At 34.3% G+C, this 21,765-nt stretch overlaps 1 protein-coding gene across 3 annotated transcripts; it reads right to left on the reverse strand.

The window, feature by feature from the left end:
• Nucleotides 1–1,980: 1,980 nt before the first annotated feature.
• LOC114295658 (basic helix-loop-helix (bHLH) DNA-binding superfamily protein) lies at nucleotides 1,981–21,051 on the reverse strand. Of its 3 annotated transcripts, none has more exons than XM_028239963.2 (4): nucleotides 20,861–21,051; nucleotides 19,767–20,096; nucleotides 19,537–19,628; nucleotides 1,981–2,231 (listed from the first exon to the last, which is right to left on the reverse strand). In XM_028239963.2, the coding sequence occupies exons 1-3, from the start codon at nucleotides 20,981–20,983 to the stop codon at nucleotides 19,539–19,541; spliced, it is 543 nt and encodes a 180-aa protein (XP_028095764.1). In that variant the 5' UTR covers nucleotides 20,984–21,051; the 3' UTR covers nucleotides 1,981–2,231; nucleotides 19,537–19,538. The 3 variants fall into 3 exon arrangements, with proteins under 3 accessions (XP_028095764.1, XP_082742870.1, XP_028095765.1); XM_082886744.1 differs by lacking the exon at nucleotides 1,981–2,231 and adding an exon at nucleotides 3,004–3,052; XM_028239964.2 differs by lacking the exon at nucleotides 1,981–2,231 and adding an exon at nucleotides 8,028–8,236.
• Between the last annotated feature and the right edge of the window lie 714 nt (nucleotides 21,052–21,765).

Below are 21,765 nucleotides of genomic sequence, written 5' to 3' on the forward strand. Positions count from 1 at the left end.
TATCATATTAATTATCAAAAATGCCTTGGACCCCTAGTGGGAGTGACCCCCACCACCTCCACTGTTTTTTGATTGGTTCAATTTTTTTTTTTCTTGCTCTCATAGTGTGGAGGTGGAGGTGTTGGGGGGCCCAGCACTGTTGATTAATTATTGTGTATAATTTGATGACTCATTTTGGTATTGTAACTTTGTTTATTATCCCTCTTCAATCACAACTCTGCCTAAAGCAACGAAAAGTTAAGGGGATGTTTTATCTTTACATTTCTTATGAGACCTTATGCTAATACCTCTGAACATTTGTCAAAAAGATAGTTATACTATCTAAAGTGGTTGGACTTAGAAAGGAGGCTATATTGACTCTTCTGACCATTCTGGGATCTTACTTGGTATGACCAAAAGGACTTTGTAGTGACATTACATTGATTTCAATTTTTAGAGTAGAATTTGGAACGTCACATATTGTACATGGTTTCATGTTGTGGATTTAAGAGATGGTTTTGCCTCTTATATAATATTATTAAAAAAATTAATTAGGTGTTATATTTTAACTCATATAGAAGGATATAATTATGAGCTTAGCGAAAATTTTGATTTCTCTATGTAAGTGGAAATATTGTATGCCAATTGTGTTTTTGGGAATAAATTTAAAATTAAAAAATATGTGCTAATGTCAACCTCGGTGCAATACCATCAGTGAAATGGCCTCTAAGAATGTTATTATTGACCTCACCAAAGGAGAAAAATTAGATAAGTCCAATTATGATATGTGGCATCAAAAAATTCAACACTTGCTTAATGAACGAGAAGTCTTAGATACTTTGACTACCCTTATGATCTGTCTTGAAGAAGGGACCACTGCCCAATATCGCTGTGACATGGAAAAATATGATAAATGGGTCTGGAGAGATCGGTGCGAGAACTATACTATGCTTAGCAGCATGCACAATAATCTCATTGGGGAGTCTGAGGTGAGCCCCATTACTTTATAGGACCACATCTGTAACTAGGTTGCATGCTCTAATTTTGAAATTTGGGCAATATGCTATGCATCCAAATCAGTCAATGGTTGAGAATCTCAGAACTGTGTCAGCCATGATACGTGATTTAAAGACTACTGGCAATATTCTTACTAATGAGCAGCAGGTTACAGCTGTGATACGTTCTTTGCTTGATTTATAGGGCAAATGAAACTTATGCTTACACACAATGAGAATATCAAGAATTTTGCTGATATTTCTAGCCACCATGAGCTTGAAGCAGAGCACATCGGGTTGTACCACAGCACTGTCCTTGTCGCTCAAGATGGGTAGCGTAAGGCATTCAGGCCTAAGCGCAATAAACAAGGAAGACATAGTGGTGCAGCTGGTAGCCTTGGTGCTAACCAAGGTAATGTGATGAAACGTCGTCGAGGCAAGCACTCTAGAAACAAAGATAAAACCAAAGTCAAGTGCTATAACTGTGGGAAGCTAGGTCATTTTACTCGAGAATGCCCTGATGCAAAGAAGATAAACCTTTTCCTTAACTCTTTCAATACATGTGTTTGTTCACATGTATGTGTTTCTAATTCTCTCCATGGTTGGATTGTAGACTCATGAGCAACCCACTACATAACCAGAGAAAGAGTTGGGTTCGTGGATTACAAAAAGATACCTGTTGGCAGGTAGTTTGTTGCCTTGGGTAATGGAACTCGTGAGGATGTCCTTGGAGTTAGTTCTTATCAGCTCAACACGCGTCTAGGGCGCACCTTACTCCTCCATGATGTGCTTTATGCGCCTGGTGTCCAATGTAATCTTTTATCAGTTTGCTTTGTTAGGATTTGGTTTTAGTTTTCAAATTGATAGCGATCAGTTGGATTTCTATGTAAATTGTCACACCCCAGGGTATGACCGGCCGTGGCCCACAGGGACTTAGCCCAAGGCACACGTAAGCCTAAACATGAATCCAAAACCATAAAGAATAAATGTGATGATAGCCCAGAAATAAATAAATCAACACTTAATCCAGTGACATACCACAAGTGAAAAACAAGTCATAACCAACTTCCTAAAAATATATATATACTAAATGGGACACAAACCGCCTACAAAATAAAATAATTCTAAATAAAACCCAACCACAATTTATGCACAAAACTCGACAAAGCAACCTAAAACATATTAAATAAATGCCCTAGAGGTCCATGCAATTGAGTCACTGCTACGCCACGAGTCCACTTTAAGTCCTTGTAACACCTGGAAATGGTAAACAACTAAGTCAGCTGATAGCTCAGTGAGTAGCAATATGGATAGTAAATACAGTTTTGAAAACATAGTTCAATTCCAAAATAAGATATATATCACAGAAACTAGATTGGCATACAATTTCGTAAATGCAATCTGTTTCAAAAAGAAGGTTCCACAGTTCAACACTTAAAATACTCATGTCTCGCAAGAACATGATTAATGACATTTTCCACTTAAAACAGATTATAACATGAACACCAATAATTTTCTGGGTACCAAGAAAAACAAATAATATGTCACACAGTTCTCAAGGCTATAAGCTCCGTTGGATGCAATACCGAACTAAGAGTCATCCTCAGGGTGGCGCCTGGGCTTTTTCTCAAAGACGATCCGATTGAAGGTCACCTAGCTGTTTTTAAATGTCTTTTCCTTACAATCGTTGAGCACTAGAGTCATCACGGCCCAACCCGGATAGGTTCCCTAGTGGCCAGAGTCACCACACATAGTGGAATAATTTCCCTGGACTAAATACACATATGGTCCCAATAATCAATACACATCAGTTTCGCAAAATATGGTAGTTCATCATTATAAACATGAGACCAAAACAAATAGTTTACAATATGCCAAGTTCACACGTTGTTTCAGAAACAATTTGATTCCATTAATAATATAATAATTTATCAAAACAGTTTAATCATGAAACAACAATTTAATTTTCCAACAGTTCAGAGTAGGGGAACATTTACAAAAATATGTAACATGAAACTACTCACCTGGAAACGAAATAATATAATCCTCGAATAGAGTATGAAAGTCCAACTAATGCCCTGAATCGATATGAAAACTACACGTCACTACTAATTTAAAAATACTAAAGAATACGAACTAAGTAACCACAAACTAAAGCGCACTAACACGGCTCAACCCAACTCACCGTTACTCTTAAATATTACCTAAGTTCATGTTCTTCAAGGTCTAAAATCACCCAAGACATAGGTTCCGATCGAAACTTAACTAAAAATAACTTTAAGATAAAACAGTGTTTTAAACAAGTTTTCCCAATCTATTCGCTAACTTTGAAAATTACAAAACCCACTCCACGCTATTCGAAAAATTCCAAAAACCTCCAAATATCAACTAATATATCCTAAGTTTCAAACCCAATTGGTTTCACTTGATTTTCTTATCAAAATAATTATCTAGAATTTATTATATCCAAACAGGTTGTTTTCTGCAGCACTTTAAAGAAATTGACGGTTCTCTTAATATACACGAGCAATCAACGCAAGTAAAAAAATGCAAGAAACTAGACTCGTAACCGGTTCTAATGACACTGATTTGATAATTTTTGGATTTATACCCAAAGAGAACAACACTCCCGAATTTACTGTTAAAAACCAGTTTTCTGGACAGATTTAAACACATCAGTTTATATGGATTTTGACTCCCAAAAATTATGAAAAAATTCAGATATGCAATTCAATATGTAATTAATCTACCGTAAAAATTTCAGATTAAAATTCATCCATTTGATATGTTTTCTTGATTTTTAAAGTTTGTGATTCTGTGTAGAATTTTTGGACTAAAAATTACACCCAATCTTTACACGTAAATTTAGCTCCTCAAGTTTCTTAATAGGATATCTATATACACAATACATAAACCTACAACATCTCCATCAATGAACTAAATAATCATAGAGTAAGGATAAAGAACAAAACCTTAAGGAAGAAGAAAGATAAAGACCCAGTACACACCCAAAAATCCATCCTTCTTTGCAACCCCTTTTTTTTCGTCTTCTTTTTTTTCAATCTCTCTCTCTCCCTGTGGCTACCTCCTGCTGCTGCTATAGAATGTATTAGGCAACCTAGGGTTATGTATCTAAACAAAAGGCTCTAGTTTATTATCTCTTTATATTATTTTATTTTCTAACCCATTAATTTAAATAAAATATAACTATTAATATAACAAAATATACTTACAAACTTACCCTCTATTTGTTTTTTTTAAATAATAAATCTTGCCTCTAAATTAAATACTTTCACCATAAATTTATTTTAGGTTTAAAAATTAATTAAAAGACCTTCCAAATATTTAATTTGCACTTTAGGATTTACCACCAAAATATTTGGGATTGTAATATTATTATTATTTAATTATTTACTTGATTTGTATATTCAGGTTCTCACATTCTCCCCTCCTAAAAGAAAAGTTTCGTTCTCGAAACTAACCTGAGTAAATCATGAGAATAGATGTGGGTACTTCTCGCACATCTCGTTCTCGCGTTCCCAAGTCACCTCTTCAATTAGATGATTACGCCTCAATACCTTAACCAATTTAATGACCTTTGTACGCAACATTTTCTCTTTCGAATCCAAAATCTGAACAGGTATCTCCTCATACGAAAAATCCTTTCTAATCTGAAGCGGCTCATAATCTATCACATGCGACGGATTGTGCACATATTTCCTCAACATAGACACGTGAAACACATTATGCACTCCTGCCAACCTAGGGGGTAGAGCAACACGGTACGCAACCTCACCAACCTTCTCCAATACCTCAAATGGACCAATGTATCTAGGACTCAACTTTTCTTTCTTTCCAAACCTGATCACTCCTTTCCATGGTGATACTTTCAAGAATACCATATCCCCCACATAAAACTCTAAATCTCTCCTACGATGATCAGCATAACTTTTTTGTCTACTCTGAGCAGTCAATAATCTCTCTCTGATGGTGATAATTTTTCGTGTAGCATCCTCCACCAAATCAGGTCCCAACATTTGTCTTTCACCAACCTCATACCCACACAAAGGAGACCTACACTTCCTCCCATACAAAGCCTCATAAGGAGCTACTCCCAAACTAGAATGATAACTATTATTATAGGCAAACTTCATGAGCGGCAAATAATCATTCCAATTACTTCTCTACTCCAAAGCACAAGCCCTCAACGTATCCTCAAGGGTTTGAATAGTCCTCTCTGATTCCCATCTGTCTGAGAGTGAAATTTAACCGAGTACCTATAGCTGACTGTAACGCACCCCAAAACTTAGACACAAAACGAGGGTCCCGATCTGACACTATTGACACAGGTGCACCATGCAATCTAACAATCTCCTTCACATACAACTGTGTAAATCGAGCTAGAGAATAGTTCATTTGAACTGCAATAAAATGTGCTGACTTGGTTAATCTATCCACAACTACCCAAACTGCATCGTGATTACTACTAGTACGAGGTAATCCGCACACGAAATCCATGGTAACATGATCCCACTTCCACTCTAGTATAGGTAAGGGTTGTAGTTTCCTCGCAGGTTTCTGATGTTCTACCTTAACCTGTTGACACACTAAACACTGAGCCACAAATTCTGCAATATCTCCTTTCATACCATTCCACCAAAAATGCTCATGAAGATCCCGATACATCTTAGTGCTTCCAGGATGAATGCTGTAACTAGAACTATGTGCCTCCGTCATAATCTCTTTCCTCAAATCACTACCAACAGAAACACAAATTCGGCTACGGAATCTAAGCAACCCGTCATCACTAACCACAAAGTCTACATACTTACCCTCTGTCATCTCTCCTTTAATACGCTTACATTGGAGGTTAATCTCCTAAGCTAAACGAATCCATTCTCTCAAGGTCGGCTAAACTGCCAATTGACTACAATAATCCCTATCACCAGGTGTAACAACCTCAAGCCTCAAACGTCTCATGTCTTCCACCAAACAACTCTCAATAGACAAAGCAGCTACATCTCCAATTGCGACCTTCCTACTCAAGGCATTTGTCACCACATTTACCTTCCCCGGATGATACCAAATATTCACATCGTAATCCTTTAGCAACTCAAGCCATCTTATTTGCCTCAAATTTAGTTTTTTCTATGTGAAAATATGCTTCAAACTCTTATGATCAGTGTAAATCTCACATGACTCTCCATAAATAATGTCGTCAAATCTTAAGAGCGAAAACCATTGCTACTAACTCCAAGTCGTGCGTAGGATAATTTCTCTCATGTACTTTCAACTATCGTGATGCATAAGCAATCACCTTCCCATGTTGTATGAGCACACATCCAAAACCCTATCGTGAAGCATCACTATAAATCACAAAACTACCACCACCTGTACGTAAGGCAATGATTGGAGCTGATATCAACCTTTGTTTAAACTCTTAGAAGCTACACTCACAATCATCATTCCACTCAAACTTTACCTCTTTCCTAGTGAGATTTATAAATGGCAAAGCAATACGGAAGAATCCTTCCACAAACTGTCTATAATATCCAGCAAGCCCTAAAAAGCTACGTACCTCTATCACAAAAGTAGGTCGCGGCCAATCAATGATTTTCTACCACCTTCGTGCTATCCACAGATACCCTATCTTAACTCACTACATGACCCAAAAAGGATACACTACTCAACCAGAATTCACACTTCTTAAATTTTGCATACAGTCTCTTCTCCCTAAGGATCTGCAGTACTACCCTCAAATACTGCTCATGCTCCTTCTTACTCCTCGAATAAATTAGGATGTCATCAATAAATACTACCACAAATTTATCTAGTTGGGGTTTGAATACTCTGTTCATCAAATCCATGAATGCGGCTGGTGCATTTGTGAGACCAAAAGGCATCACCAAGAACTCATAATGCCCACAACAGATTCTAAAAGCTGTCTTAGGAACATCCTTATTCCTTACCTTCAACTAGTGATAGCCTGACCTCAAGTCCATCTTAGAGAATACCTAAGCTCCCTGCAATTGGTCAAATAGGTCATCAATACATGGCAAAGGATACCTATTCTTCACTGTGACTTTGTTCGGTTCTCTATAATCAATACACAATCTCATAGACCCATCATTCTTCTTCACAAACAACACAGGTGCTCCCCAAAGTGAGGCACTAGGCCTAACAAAACTTTTGTCTAGCAACTCCTGTAACTGGAGTTTGTAACTCCCTTAACTCCAACGGTGCCATTCTATAGGGTGCTTTAGAGATAGGTGTTGTATTGGGGACCAAGTCAATGAAAAATTCGACCTCACGGTCTGGAGGAAGACCAGGTAGATCCTCTGGAAAAAACATCAACAAATTTCCTTACTACAGGCAACTCATCTAACCTCTGCTCTGGTTGTTCAGTACTCACCACACAAGCTAAATAACCATGACACCCTTTTCTTAACATTCGGTTAGCCTGAAGAGAAGAAATAAAACAGATAGAAGACCTTATCCTATCTCCCTAAAAAACAAAAAAAAAACTCAAGTTGCCTCGGCATAGCAAAAACTACCCTCTTTCTAAAACAATCAACAGAGACATGATGCTTCGTCAACCAATCCATCCCCAAAATCACATCAAAATCCTTCACCTCTAAGGAAATCAAATCCACCAGAACAATCCTACCATCCAAGTTTACCTCACAAGATCTACATACATCTCCTAACGCTACTACTTCTTTTAATGGAGTACACATGGTAATACAAACATCAAGGGCTCACAAAGGATAGACAGTCCGTGTAAATATCTAGGTGCCAACTCTTAACCTTCAAAATGAAATCCAGAACGATTCAAAACAAGTTTAAATAAAACTAACTTAACCACACACTACTAAGGACTATAAGGACTCGGACCTCGTCTAAATGATGAAATGCAAGATATGTAACTCAATAAATCTAAAGCTTTGATACCACAATCGTCACACCCAAAATCTGGGCATGACCGGCCGTGGCCCATAGGGACTTAGCCCAAGGCATACGTAAGCCTAAACATGAATCCAAAACCATAAAGAATAAATGTGATGATAGCCCAAAAATAAATAAATCAATACTCAATCCAGTGACATACCGCCCACAAAATAAAATAATTCTAAATAAAACCCAACCACAATGTATGCACAAAACTCGACAAAACAACCTAAAACAAATTAAATAAATGCCCTAGAGGTCCATGCAATTGAGTCCCCGCTACGCCATGAGTCCACTCTAAGTCCGTTTAACACCTGAAAATGGTAAACAACTAAGTCAGCTGATAGCTCAGTGAGTAGCAACATGGATAGTAAATACAGTTTTGAAAACATGGTTCAATTCCAAAAATAAGATATATATCACAGAAACTAGATTGGCATACAGTTTGGTAATTACAATCTATTTTAAAAAGAAGGTTCCACAGTTCAACACTTAAAATACTCATGTCTCGCAAGAACATGATAAATGACATTTTTCACTTAAAACAGATTATAACATGAACACCAATAATTTTCTGGGTACCAAGAAAAACAAATAATATGCCACACAGTTCTCAAGGCTATAAGCCTCGTTGGATCCAATACTGAACTTAGAGTCATTTTCAGGGTGGCACCTGGGCCTTTTCTCAAAGACGATCCGATTGAAGGTCACCTAGTTATTTTTAAAGGTCTTTTCCTTACAATCGTTGAGCACTAGAGTCATCACAGCCCAACCCAGATCTGCTCCCTAGTGGCCAGAGTCACCACACATAGTGGAATAATTTCCCTGGACTAAATACACATATGGTCCCAATAATCAATACACATCAGTTTCGCAAAACATGGTAGTTCATCATTATAAACATGAGACCAAAACAAATAGTTTACAGTATGCCAAGTTCACACGTTGTTTCAGAAATAATTTAATTCCATTGATAATATAATAATTTATCAAAATAGTTTAATCATGAAACAACAATTTAATTTTCCAACAGTTCAGAGTAGGGGAACATTTATAAAAATATGTAGCATGAAACTACTCACCTGAAAACGAAATAATATAATTCTCGAATAGAGTATGAAACTCCAACTAATGCCTTGAACCAATATGAAAACTACACGTCACTACTAATTTAAAAATACTAAAGAATACGAACTAAGTAACCCCAAACTAAAGCGCACTAACACGGCTCAACCCAACTCACCGTTACTCTTAAATATTACCTAAGTTCATGTTCTTCAAGGTCTAAAATCACCCAAGACATAGGTTCCAATCGAAACTTAACTAAAAATAACTTTAAGATAAAACAGTGTTTTAAACAAGTTTTCTCAATCTATTCGCTAACTTTGAAAATTACAAAACCCACTCCACGCTATTCGAAAAATTCCAAAAACCTCCAAATATCAACTAATATATCCTAAGTTTCAAACCCAATTGGTTTCACTTGATTTTCTTATCAAAATAATTATCTACAATTTATTATATCCAAACAGGTTGTTTTCTACAGCACTTTAAAGAAATTGACGGTTCTCTTAGTATACACGAGCAATCAACGCAAGTAAAAAAATGCAAGAAACTAGACTCGTAACCGGTTCTAATGACACTGATTTGATAATTTTTGGATTTATACCCAAAGAGAACAACACTCCTGAATTTACTGTTAAAAACCAGTTTTCTGAACAGATTTAAACACATCAGTTTATATGGATTTTGACTCCCAAAAATTATGAAAAAATTCAGATATGCAATTCAATATGTAATTAATCTATCGTAAAATTTCAGATTAAAATTCATCCGTTTGATATGTTTTCTTGATTTTTAAAGTTTTTGATTCTGTGTAGAATTTTTGGACTAAAAATTACACCCAATCTTTACACATAAATTTAGCTCCTCAAGTTTCTTAATAAGATATCTATATACACAATACATAAACCTACAACATCTCCATCAATGAACTAAATAATCATAGAGTAAGGATAAAGAACAAAACTTTAAAGAAGAAGAAAGATAAAGACCTAGTACACACCCAAAAATCCATCCTCCTTTGTAACCCCTTTTTTTTTTCTTCTTCTTTTCTCTCAATCTCTCTCTCTCCCCGTGGCTGCCTCCTGCTGCTGCTATAGAATGTATTAGGCAACCTAGGGTTATGTATCTAAACAAAAGGCTCTAGTTTATTATCTCTTTATATTATTTTGTTTTCTAACCCATTAATTTAAATAAAATATAACTATTAATATAACAAAATATACTTACAAACTTACCCTCTATTTGTTTTTTTTTAAATAATAAATCTTGCCTCTAAATTAAATACTTTCACCATAAATTTATTTTAGGTTTAAAAATTAATTAAAAGACCTTCCAAATATTTAATTTGCACTTTAGGATTTACCACCAAAATATTTGGGATTGTAATATTATTATTATTTAATTATTTACTTGATTTGTATATTCGGGTTCTCACATAAATGAAGTCTTGTATGGACATTTTTTTCTTTCCAATGGTTTCTTTATGCTAAATTTGGATTTTTATTCATATTCTTATGTGTCTTGTGATTATGACTCATTAAATTCTGTTAATTGGCATGCTAGATTTAGTCACACAAGCAAAGATAGAATGACTAGACTAGCTAAAGAAAGCATGTTGGGGCATCTTACTAATGTAAGTCTGCTTGTGTGTGAACCTTATTTGGCAGGAAAAGCTTGTAGAAAGCCTTTTGGAAAGGCACTTAGGGCTTTATGTCCTTTAGAGTTAGTTCACTCTACTATTTGTGGACCTATGAATCTAAAGGCAGGCCATAGCGCTTCTTATTTCCTTACATTTATTGATAATTACTCACGATTCAATCATGTCTATTTCATCTCACATCGCTTTAAGGCATTGGATTGCTTCAAGCACTTTGTTGCACTGGTTGAGAATCAAACAAACAGAAAATTGAAAATCCTTCGAATAGATCGAGAGCGTGAGTATTTATCACATTAGTTTCAGGGACTGTGTGGGAAAAAGGGGATACGTAGGTAATTAACGATTCTGTGGACTCCGTAACAAACTGGTGTAGCAGAGACACGAAATCGCACTTTACTTAAAATGGCTAGATTGATGATGGTACAAGCCAACCTCCCTATATCTTTTTGGATGGATGCTCTTTTGACTACTGTCTATATCCTTAACCTTGTGTCTTTAAAGTCAGCTCCAACTACTTTATATGAATTATGGAAAGCCGCAAAACTAGATTTGAAGCATTTGCGGCTTTGGGGTTGTGCGGGTTTTGTTCACAGTACTTCTCATGAGCATGAGAAGTTAGGCTCTAGAGAAAATAAACAAGTGTTTGTTACATACTCTGAATACTCAAAGGGTTATGTGATGTATGGTGAATACCCTAATGGTGAATGACTGAAAATAAGTCATGAGATGTCAATTTCATTAAAAATGAATTTCCTAGTATTGGTGAAGTAAAGAAAGATCTTGTACTATGTGAGTTGCAGGATTTTGAGGAAATCACACTATCTTTTGGCGAGAGTGGAGAATTAGAGACTTATCTTGAAATCGCAAAAGATAGTGGGAGTGATTTACCTCCTAGTGGGACTGTTCCACTAGAAAATAACAAACTACGATCCCGGTTACGTAGAAGTGAACGTGGAACTATTTCTCGTCATCGTTATGAGATTAAGGGGGAATCTTTCATGTGTACTTCGTTGGATCTTGATGAGCTTGTTTCCTATGAGGAAGCAATAGTTTCACCTAATGCTAATGAGTGGGTGGCTGCTATGAAGAATTAAATGAGTTCTATGGCTCGAAACCAAGTTTGGGAGTTGGTTAACCTTCCACCTGGGTGCAAGACCATTGGTAACAAATGGGTCTTAAAAATTAAGCGCAAGGCTGATGGGTCAATCGATAAGTACAAAGCCTGTCTCGTGGTAAAGAGCTATACCCAAATAGAGGGTATGTATCATGATGAGATATTTTCCCCGGTGGTGAGATTTGCCTTTATTTGCCTAATTCTAGCTATTATCGCGCATTTGGATTTAGAAATTTTCCAAATGGATGTTAAGACTGCATTTCTTAATAGAGAACTAGATGAGGAAATCTATATGGATCAACTAGTACGCTTTGAGGTCAACGGACAAGAGCACAAAGTATGCCGCCTCAAACGTTCCCTTTATGGCTTAACGCAATCATCTAGACAATGGTACTTTAGATTCTATAAAGCCATTGTTTCAACTGGGTTTAAGATGATGGAGGAAAACCATTGTGTATATGTCAAACGACTAGAAAAAAGTTTCATTATTCTATCACTGTATGTTGACGACATTTTATTAGCTAAAAATGACATGGAGATGATTGTCACCACTCAAGAATGATTGTCCTCTACTTTTGAAATGAAGGACATAGAAGTGGCAAATTATGTGCTCGAAGTTAAGATCTTGATCTTGAGAGATCGCTCTAACAGGCTTCGTAGTTTGTCTCAAGAGACTTATATAAAGAAGATCTTGGAATGGTTTCATATGCACTATTGCAAACCCATTGACACTTCAATTAAGAAAGGACATAATCTGAGCATTGACTCTTGCCCTAAGACAGATAAGAAAAAGAAACAAATGACAAAAGTTCCCCATGCGAGAGCAATTGGTAGTTTGATGTACGCTATGATGTGTACTCGACCAGACATATGTTTTTGCAATGGGATTGGTCAATCGTTACCAGAGTAACCCAAGACTTGTTCACTGGCAAGTAGTGAAGAAGATTTTTTGCTATCTTCGTGGGACGATGGATTTCATTCTTTGCTATCAGGGTAGAGATTTCAGACTAAAGGGATACAGTGACGCAGACTGGGCTACTGATAAAGATGAGTGCAAGTCTACCACTGGTTATTCGTTTCTACTTAGTGGAACAACTATTTCTTGGTGTAGTAAGAAGCAATCATGCATTTCTTTATCCACGATAGAGTCAGAGTACGTTGCTTGATCAGCAGCAGTACAAGAGGCTGTTTGGATGAAAAGATTCCTTCAGCGCCTTGGGATCACGACTCTTGCAGATGAAGCCGTTATGATCTATGTTGACAGTATGGCAACTTTGGCATATTCTAAGGATCCCAAGTATCATGGTAAAAGCAAACATATCGACATTCGATTTCATTTATTCAAGATATGGTTACACGAGAGGAGGTAGTCCTACAGCATATCTCCACTAGCAGAGTGGTGGCTGATTCACTTACTAAAGCCACTGTTAGAGACGTTTTCCAAACTCATGTTAGGAGTTTAGGACTTCGTAGGATTTAATATTTTTGTGGACAACTCATTAACTTTATTATATATTTTTTGAGTATCTTACACATAATTATTTATTCATGTGGTTTTATGGCGTAATTGATTTTATTAGCACACATTGTATATGATGCCTCCAGGCATAGATCGACCTTCTCACAGTGACGATCACCCTGACGCTTGTAAAGCGAATGGGATGAGACATTAATTATCTTGGCGCTTAGAGAGCGAGCGAGGTAAATGTTTTGTAACTTAAGAAGTGAACAAAATTGATCTATTATTATAGGATGTCGCCTAGCATTGGCTAATATAAGACTTAAAAAAAGTCAAATATGAAGTTATCCACGACTTTATAAAGCCTAAATATAGCCGAATGTGAGGTCTTAGATAAGCGCTTGATGAGTGAATATACTAAGAAACTCAGGTTTAGACTAAGATTCGTATGGTGTTAGAGAGTGACAGAACCAATTTAGTGGGAGCTCCGCCGTCGCATACATATCATACTATATGTGCTACCTTCGACTACTTAAGGAAATGACTAGATGGATCCTTGCTCTAGCACTGTGTGAGCTAGGGGTGCTTGCGGTTTGGTTACAGCCGGGAAACCTCTAATCCGCCATCCGTCCACCAAATTAATGGATTGGAAAAAATCAATCTGCATCCGTCTGTCAGATTGACGGATACAGATTGACGGATGGATGCGAATCATTTGCAGTTTAAACTTTTACAAATTTTGAACATAATACAACAACTTCACAAAATTTTTTTTTTTTTTTGGATAACAATCCAACTCAACATAACTAAAAAATTATCAAGTAAATTGTCAAATACCAATAATAAATACATATAAGAAAACCATGCATTATCAAAATTATTTCATACTTTTTTTATATTCAAAAACTATTTAATTTGATTTTTTTTAAATGAAAAAAATTAAGCCTTATATTTTCTACACAAAAATAGCAAATATTAGCACTTGCCATTTGATAAAAGGATTTCCAAATTGAAAACACAACCGAATATTTAAATTCTTTTTCAATTGAAAATACAAACAGAATATCTAAACATATTGAAAACACAAAATCTTACAAATTACTAGGGGTGCTCATGGTTTGGCGGTTCGGTTGTGACCAAAGGAACCTCAAATTCATCATCCGTCCAAAACTAGGCGGATTGAAAAAATCAATCTGCAACTGTCCGCTCGTCATCACCTATCCGTCCACAATGTGGCAGATCAGTTCGATTCAGTCTGTTTGGATGAATCGGAATATCCGCTACTCACCCCTAGTGTGAGCCCTGTTAGGCCAATAATAGGCCTACTCTATACCCTTGAACCTGGAACTATGTCATGAAATGATGACTTGATGTCGTTACTTTAGCATATCATCTAAGGGTCATGATGAATACGATCCAGAGGACCATATCTAGGAAAGTAGTCAAGTTTGAGTGAATTGACATGAGTGGCTAGGGCAGATTGTTAGAAATCATACTCTTGTATTGTAGCTCATTGCCCGGGCGATTGTGTCGGATATGAGATCACGACATAATCATAATTATAGATACAATGTTACTTTCAAGCATGTTTATGAGCTATGACTCACGAGGGGTTTTAAAATGTTTGATCTGGTGTTATCTAATGAATTTGGGGTGTAGACGAGATATTTCGAGTGATGTGCTATGTTAGTTTATAGTGACTTAATATAGCAATCCTACCTTATACCTTATCGTGAGGTTACACACTCTATTTTTCTGCATGAGGATAGATTGAATGAAAGATTGAGAAATGATGATTGTGCATATAACACATGATATGGATATGTAGATGAGTGGGAGATGTTGAAAACCATGTGGTAAATACACATGGTGTGGCCTCATGGTACACATGGTGTGACCTAACCTTGAAGGCCACATGATACACGTGATCCATCCACACATGGCCTAACTATGAGGGACACATGGTTTTTGAAAAATTTAAAAATCACCTAGATATTGGTTTGTGATTATGTATTAATTTTAAACAGTAAATAGCAATCACAATCAAACAATCAAAGACAAATCGACACAATGATTTTAACGTGAAAAAATCACAATTGGAACGCCTCCAATTGTGATAAAAAAATCATGGGTAAAAGCCACAAAACAATCCATTAAAAAGACATAAAGGAATTACACAAGTGTACTCTTAATTACCTAGCGAATCCACATCCGAATCAAACCGACCCCTATGTGCCTCTTCTAGCCCTGTCTTCACCTCGGAATTGTCTTGCCCAATGTTGAATCCACAACGTCGATGTCGAATCAATGACGATGAGCTACTCCAGAATCCACTAAAGCTTCAGGCCAAATTCCACGGAATCCACCGAAGAACAACTCCCTCATTTTTGAATAAAATAAACTAAACAAAGCCTTTGATATAATCCACTCAATTCATGATTAATCTCTCATAGATATCAAAGGAAAACAAGCAAAGAAGCTCTAGATAAAAACCCTAATACCCAAGAACAAGATCTGGAAGCAGTACCCTAAAATCGGACTGAAACACATATTTATAGAAAACAGATCCGCGATCTCCGTTCTAGCGTAAGAATGGTCGCACGAGCGGATCTACGCTCGAGCGCATGAATGACCGCTCGAGCGGAAAAAAAATAACGCCTAGTACTTTTGTAGGCGATTGAAACCTCTAAAAGGTTGTGATCTCTGCTCGAGCAGACAAACAACTTCGATTACAATTTTACTTTTTGCTTCGGGGCGCTACCTTTCAACCCTGCCTGGGTGCTGCCCCGAACCCGCCCAGGGACGTTGCCCCCTAGACCCCCGCGAGCTGACTAAGCAGCTTGATCCCCGACATAGAAACATGATAGGTTTAAGATCACAAACTCCTCTGCATAGGCACAATTCGGGTTGAATTCGCATCTAAAATTCATAACCTCACTGAAATAAAAAAAGCGAATACAATTACAACTAAAAGGAGTTTTGTCAAAGGGGATTGCTAAGAATAAAAACCTAACAGTCTTGAAAACCATGAGGGACACATGGTTTTGGACATGTGGTACACTTGGTGTGGCCTAACCAATGTTGTGAAACCTGGACCGGACCGGCCAGTCGAACCGATTGGACCGGGAACCGGGCCTGGCTCCGGTCCGGTCAACCCTCCAGAACTGGACTATGAGCAAAACCGGCCTGGAAATTGAAAACCGCCAGAACCGGCGGTTGAACCGGGATAACCGGTGAACCGGACCGAGTTTTGGCGGGTTAGACCAGCGATTTTTTTTTTTTATATTTTCTTTCTTTCTTTCTTTTCTTTCTTATATATTTATATATATATATATATATATATTATAAATATATTTTAAAATTTTGACTAAAAATTCTTACTTCAAGAGTCTCCTTTCATAAGGAAGAGTCTCATTGGAAGTTGGAGAAGATTATGAAAGTCTATTCCTATTTATAGGAAAAAAAATTTCAAAAAGAACCTACAAAATTCTATGTGGGATTCAATCAAATTATTTGAAACATATTGATGGGAGGGAGAGTTGAAAATTTCATTTCCCTCCAAAATTAAACCTAACATTGAATCAATTTGTTTGGAGGCAATGCTTAAAAATTTTAATTTCTTTAAAACAAGTGACTTTCTTTTTATCAATTATGACTTTATTAAATATTATTAATAAATATTATACAACAATTTTTATTTTTATTTGAGTATTTATATATATTTTCATTTATTTATATTTTTTAATTATATAATATTAATTATGACGTCACGGTTCGACCGGTTTGACCCGACGGTTGAACCGGTGACCCGTCCACCCGGTCTCTTTTCCGGTTCGCTCACCGGTCCGGTTTTCAAAACATTGGGCCGAACCATATGGTACACATGGTTTGCCATATATGCCTATATAATAGCTTATACTCAACATTGTGTAGACATACCAAAAACAATAAGTTCTCTCTCTATTCATCTATCTTGAAATTATTATCTTGAAAACTTAAGAATTTGGAGTGTGGATAAATATTGAGAAACTCTAGTAACTTCTCAATTGATAGGAGGTTTTTTAAACGATACTCGTAATTCATACATCCAATCCAAATCATTTCCGCATCAAATAATATGATTACCCATATATTTTTCCTTCATTAATTACATAGAACTAAGCCATGAATGCTTTATTACTAGAACTAGTAGCAAAACACTTTCCAAGTCACATATAATGCCTACTTGTTTGACCTTAACTAATCAACTAGACTAAGATAAGTTTTGAACAATTATACCACAAAAGATGATGTAAATGCTAAATGCTAAATGCTTTGTCGAGGACCAATTACATTTGTATAAAAAATATAGATATATAGTGAAGCAAGAAGTCCCAATAATTTTTTAATTTGTGCCCTTACCAGTCATCTTCATATTGGGGGAAGGAAAAAAAAAATTTCAAAGGTTTGAGGGTAAAATAATTAATAAAGATAAAAAAAATGTTAAAATAATTAATAAAATAAAATATCACATTCTATATATCAATCAAAAACTAATTAAAATAGTCAATATGCACGTATATCCAGGGCAAACACAAGCACACAAAAGCATCAATTGATGACTACATATATACAAATGGAATAACCAACTAAATCTAACTTAGTTGGCCAGTATAACTCTCCTAAAGACTTGGTCTCAATGGAGGTTATGAGTTCAATTTTCTCTAAGAAGATAGTTGAATTAGGAAACAAGCATTTGATGCTTTGTATAAATAAGGAAGTTAACTCGTATAAGTGCTAATTTAATAATTAATAATTGACTTTTACTGATCAAAATATATATATATGAATGGAAGTTCCTCATCATCACAAACAGGTTAAACACGTTTATAGCATGCCTCGATCAATCTACGTTAACAGTACTGATGTATGAAAAGGTGTAAGAATTACCCATTCATCAAACAGCTAGTCTCTAGACAACAAATAGGCAAAAAAATATGTTTATAACATGCTTTGATGCATCATATATATATATATATATATATATATATTATTAAAAATAATATTTTTCTTATATTAGGCGACATATTTTAAGGATTTTTTTTTTTTAAGAGTCACGTCAACATGTATACATATATAGACTCTATTTGACAAATATTTATTTTTCATATATTTTTTATGATAAATTGAGATAATTCACAAACCCAATATCAATTTTGCACTTCATGTTTCTCTTCTTAATTCTTTCAAGGGTATTAAGGTTTTTTTTAATGCTAAATTGTCTCTAACAATCACATTAATTTTGCGTTTCATTATTCTATACTCAATACCAATTCTATATTATGGATTTATCATTTAAATTTTATAGTGATTATATATATGAATTATACTTTCTTATATTATTTTATATAATCACAGTTCATAGGAAAAAAAAATCTGCACAACAATGATATTCTCGAGGAACCTATAAAATTTGGATTTACTGCTTGAGTTACTTTTTTAATTGTTAAACAGTGACTTCTTTTATGTTTTGACATCATATTACAAATAATTAATCACTTCACAAACTGAGATGTATATATTATTTGGATGTTTTCTTCTTTTTTTTTTTCTTTTTGAGTTTAGATGTTGTTATGTGATTCTTTCTTAGTGAGTCAATGTTGAATTTCTTTTATATAGTTGATATTTTAATTTAATTAAGAGTGTTTATTTTACAATTTTATAATTTAATATATAAATATATACATATATATCATATAAAATCATTATATGATAATTCAATTACAACATATTTATATTTAATTTTTTGATATCTTTTATATAATTTCTATTTTTACATATTTTTATTTTCCAGATAAATATAAAGGAAAATTAAATAGTTAGAATTACTTTTAATTTTATATTACTAATTCTTCTTCTAATTTAACTATTATTTTTAATATTAAAATGAGTATTTATTTTACTATTTTATAATTTAATATATATCATATAAAATTATTATATGGTAATTATAATTTTATAATGCAATAGAATTAAAAGTATCAAAATACACAAATAGTTTAACTAAAATTAATAATATAATTATTCAAGTAACAATTTTATAGAACAATAGCTCTAATATTATCAAAATAATAATTAAAATCATACTTTTTAAATTAAAATTAAAATTATTCTTTTATAACACATTTTACCATCAATTTTTTTTATTTTTTATTTTTTTAAAAGTAACACTGATGCAAGGAAGCGTTTACAAACAGAGTTACGTTTGCATCAACTAACTAAAATAAGGAAATACTTTTATATATATCATTAAAATAGATAGCAAGGCATAAGATTTTACTTTCAAAAAGAACTAGCATCATAAACAAACTTCTTTAGCCTCTGAGTTATCCTCGAAGCTCCTCCACATTCCATTCCAGAAGACTCTCCAACCTACACAAAATACACTACAAAATAAATTTGCAAATTGCTGTATATAATATATACCTTAATTTCATAATCACAAACTCAAAACAAACATTAAAAAAAAAATTAAAAAATTAAATACATAAATTGTGAAAGGACTGCTACCTTGGAGTGAATTGTGTGGAAAACTGTATCATCAACAACAGAAAAGTTGGCATTAACAACCTCAGCTCCCTCCTCATGAAGCACACGGATCGTCTCATTGAACATGAACTGACAATCCAACCCAGTTATCAAAACCACCTCTAGAGCCGAACCCTTTTCATGGATCTCAATCTGTGGTGATCTCAACCCCACACTTGTTGTGGTTGCATTGTTAGGCTTTTCAACTCCCATTAAGCTATCTTTCTTCTCCTTCATTTTCTCCAATTCTTCTTCCAACTTCTTGATATAGTTTGCTGCTTCTTCTAGTTGATCCGGCAGCGGCATTGCTTCCTGCCAACCCCCATCAAAAGTTCATTATTTAGAGTTTTGTATGAGAGTGTGTGTATGCATATATATTTACTTAGTTCTTGACACATACGATACGTGTGCAATTCAAATGAATAAAAATAAAATAAAATAATTATTATATATTGTGTAGTAATTTCATTTGATATAAATTCAAGGTTCAAGTCTCATCCTCTTATCTATTTAATTTTTTTTAAAATAAAAAAAGTAGATCCGTGACAACATAAGAAACAAAGACTTTAGGACACCAGAAAAGATGTTCACTTTATGTATGGTATATAGATACAAATCTTTGCAGTACTACAACAATACTACGTATCTAAAAAAGTATGCAGACTATAAAATATGTGAATCAAATTCATTTTTTATGTAACTCAAATCTGTATCAAATTTAAATCTATACAATGGATTCAAATTTTGGGCGTGTTTCTGGATACTTGCATTTCTGATACAGGTATAAAAGTGAGACAGAACGAGATTTAAACACCATGGTTTCAAATACTATGCATGTTTCTGGATACATTACATTTCTGATATAGATATAGAAGTAAGAGAGAGAGAGAGACGCCATGGATGTAGATTCGGGATATATTTCTAAACATTTCTGATACAGATGTAGAAGTAAGAGAAAGAAAGAGATTTAAACACCATGGATTCAAATTCTAGACATATTTCTTGATACATTTCATTTGTGTGTGTGTGTGTGTGTGTGTGTGAGAGAGAGAGAGAGAGAGAGAGAGAGAGAGAACCCTAGAGGGTGGATGAGGCACAAGAGAATGGAGCTTGGAGTAGAGGGACTTCAAATGATTTCTTCTATTTTTCTCTATAGTCTTCCTGTCAGTTCTGGATGAACTAGGGTTGTTCTGCTCCATCAATGTTGCCCTAAAACAAACATTAGTGATTTCTTGGAGGCTTTTATCAGTAGAGAAAAAGTTGAATGGGCATTACAAAACAAAAGTACAATTATATTCTGAAAGAATTAAAAAAAAAAAGAAAAAAGAAAGGGGGCAAATTACTTACACCCCTTAGCTAAATTACAGATTCTTCCTCCAGATTTCAAAAATTACATCTCGTCCCATTATAATTAACGCCGTTAACGGAAATAATAAATTGACTAAAATACTCCTAACTGTATTATGTAGAGAAATGATGATATTTGGCTGATACATCATGTTAAGTAAGTCAATAATTACTTAGTACTTATTTTAGAAATTTTTTTAAAACAATTAAAAATTAATTTGATTAAGAAATAAAAAAATAATAAATAATTATCATTTTATATAATTTTATTTTGAGAGGTTAGAAATAATTTTTACAAATTAAAAAGTTTTTCATTTTTATTTTTATTAAATTAGTTTCTATTTTTTCAAAAAAAAATCTAAATTTTTTTAGGTAACGTTTGGAAAAAAAATCAAAAAAATATTTTTTTTATTTTTTCTTTAAAATTATTTATTATTTATTATTTATCTCAAAAAAATTATTTTTATTTTTGAAGAAAAATATTATTTTTATTTTTATTTTTGCAAGAAAAATATTTTGTTATTTTTTAAGTATTAATCAAATAATTTATTATGATTTAAATACATACAGACGATTCAAAAAATTTTAAATCAAGTTAGGGATGATATCATCCATCAAGATATATTTGTGATGT

The sequence above is a fragment of the Camellia sinensis genome, chromosome 9 (assembly GCF_055761805.1).
Source record: "Camellia sinensis isolate YWXY chromosome 9, ASM5576180v1, whole genome shotgun sequence".
Classification (NCBI taxonomy): Eukaryota; Viridiplantae; Streptophyta; class Magnoliopsida; order Ericales; family Theaceae; genus Camellia; species Camellia sinensis.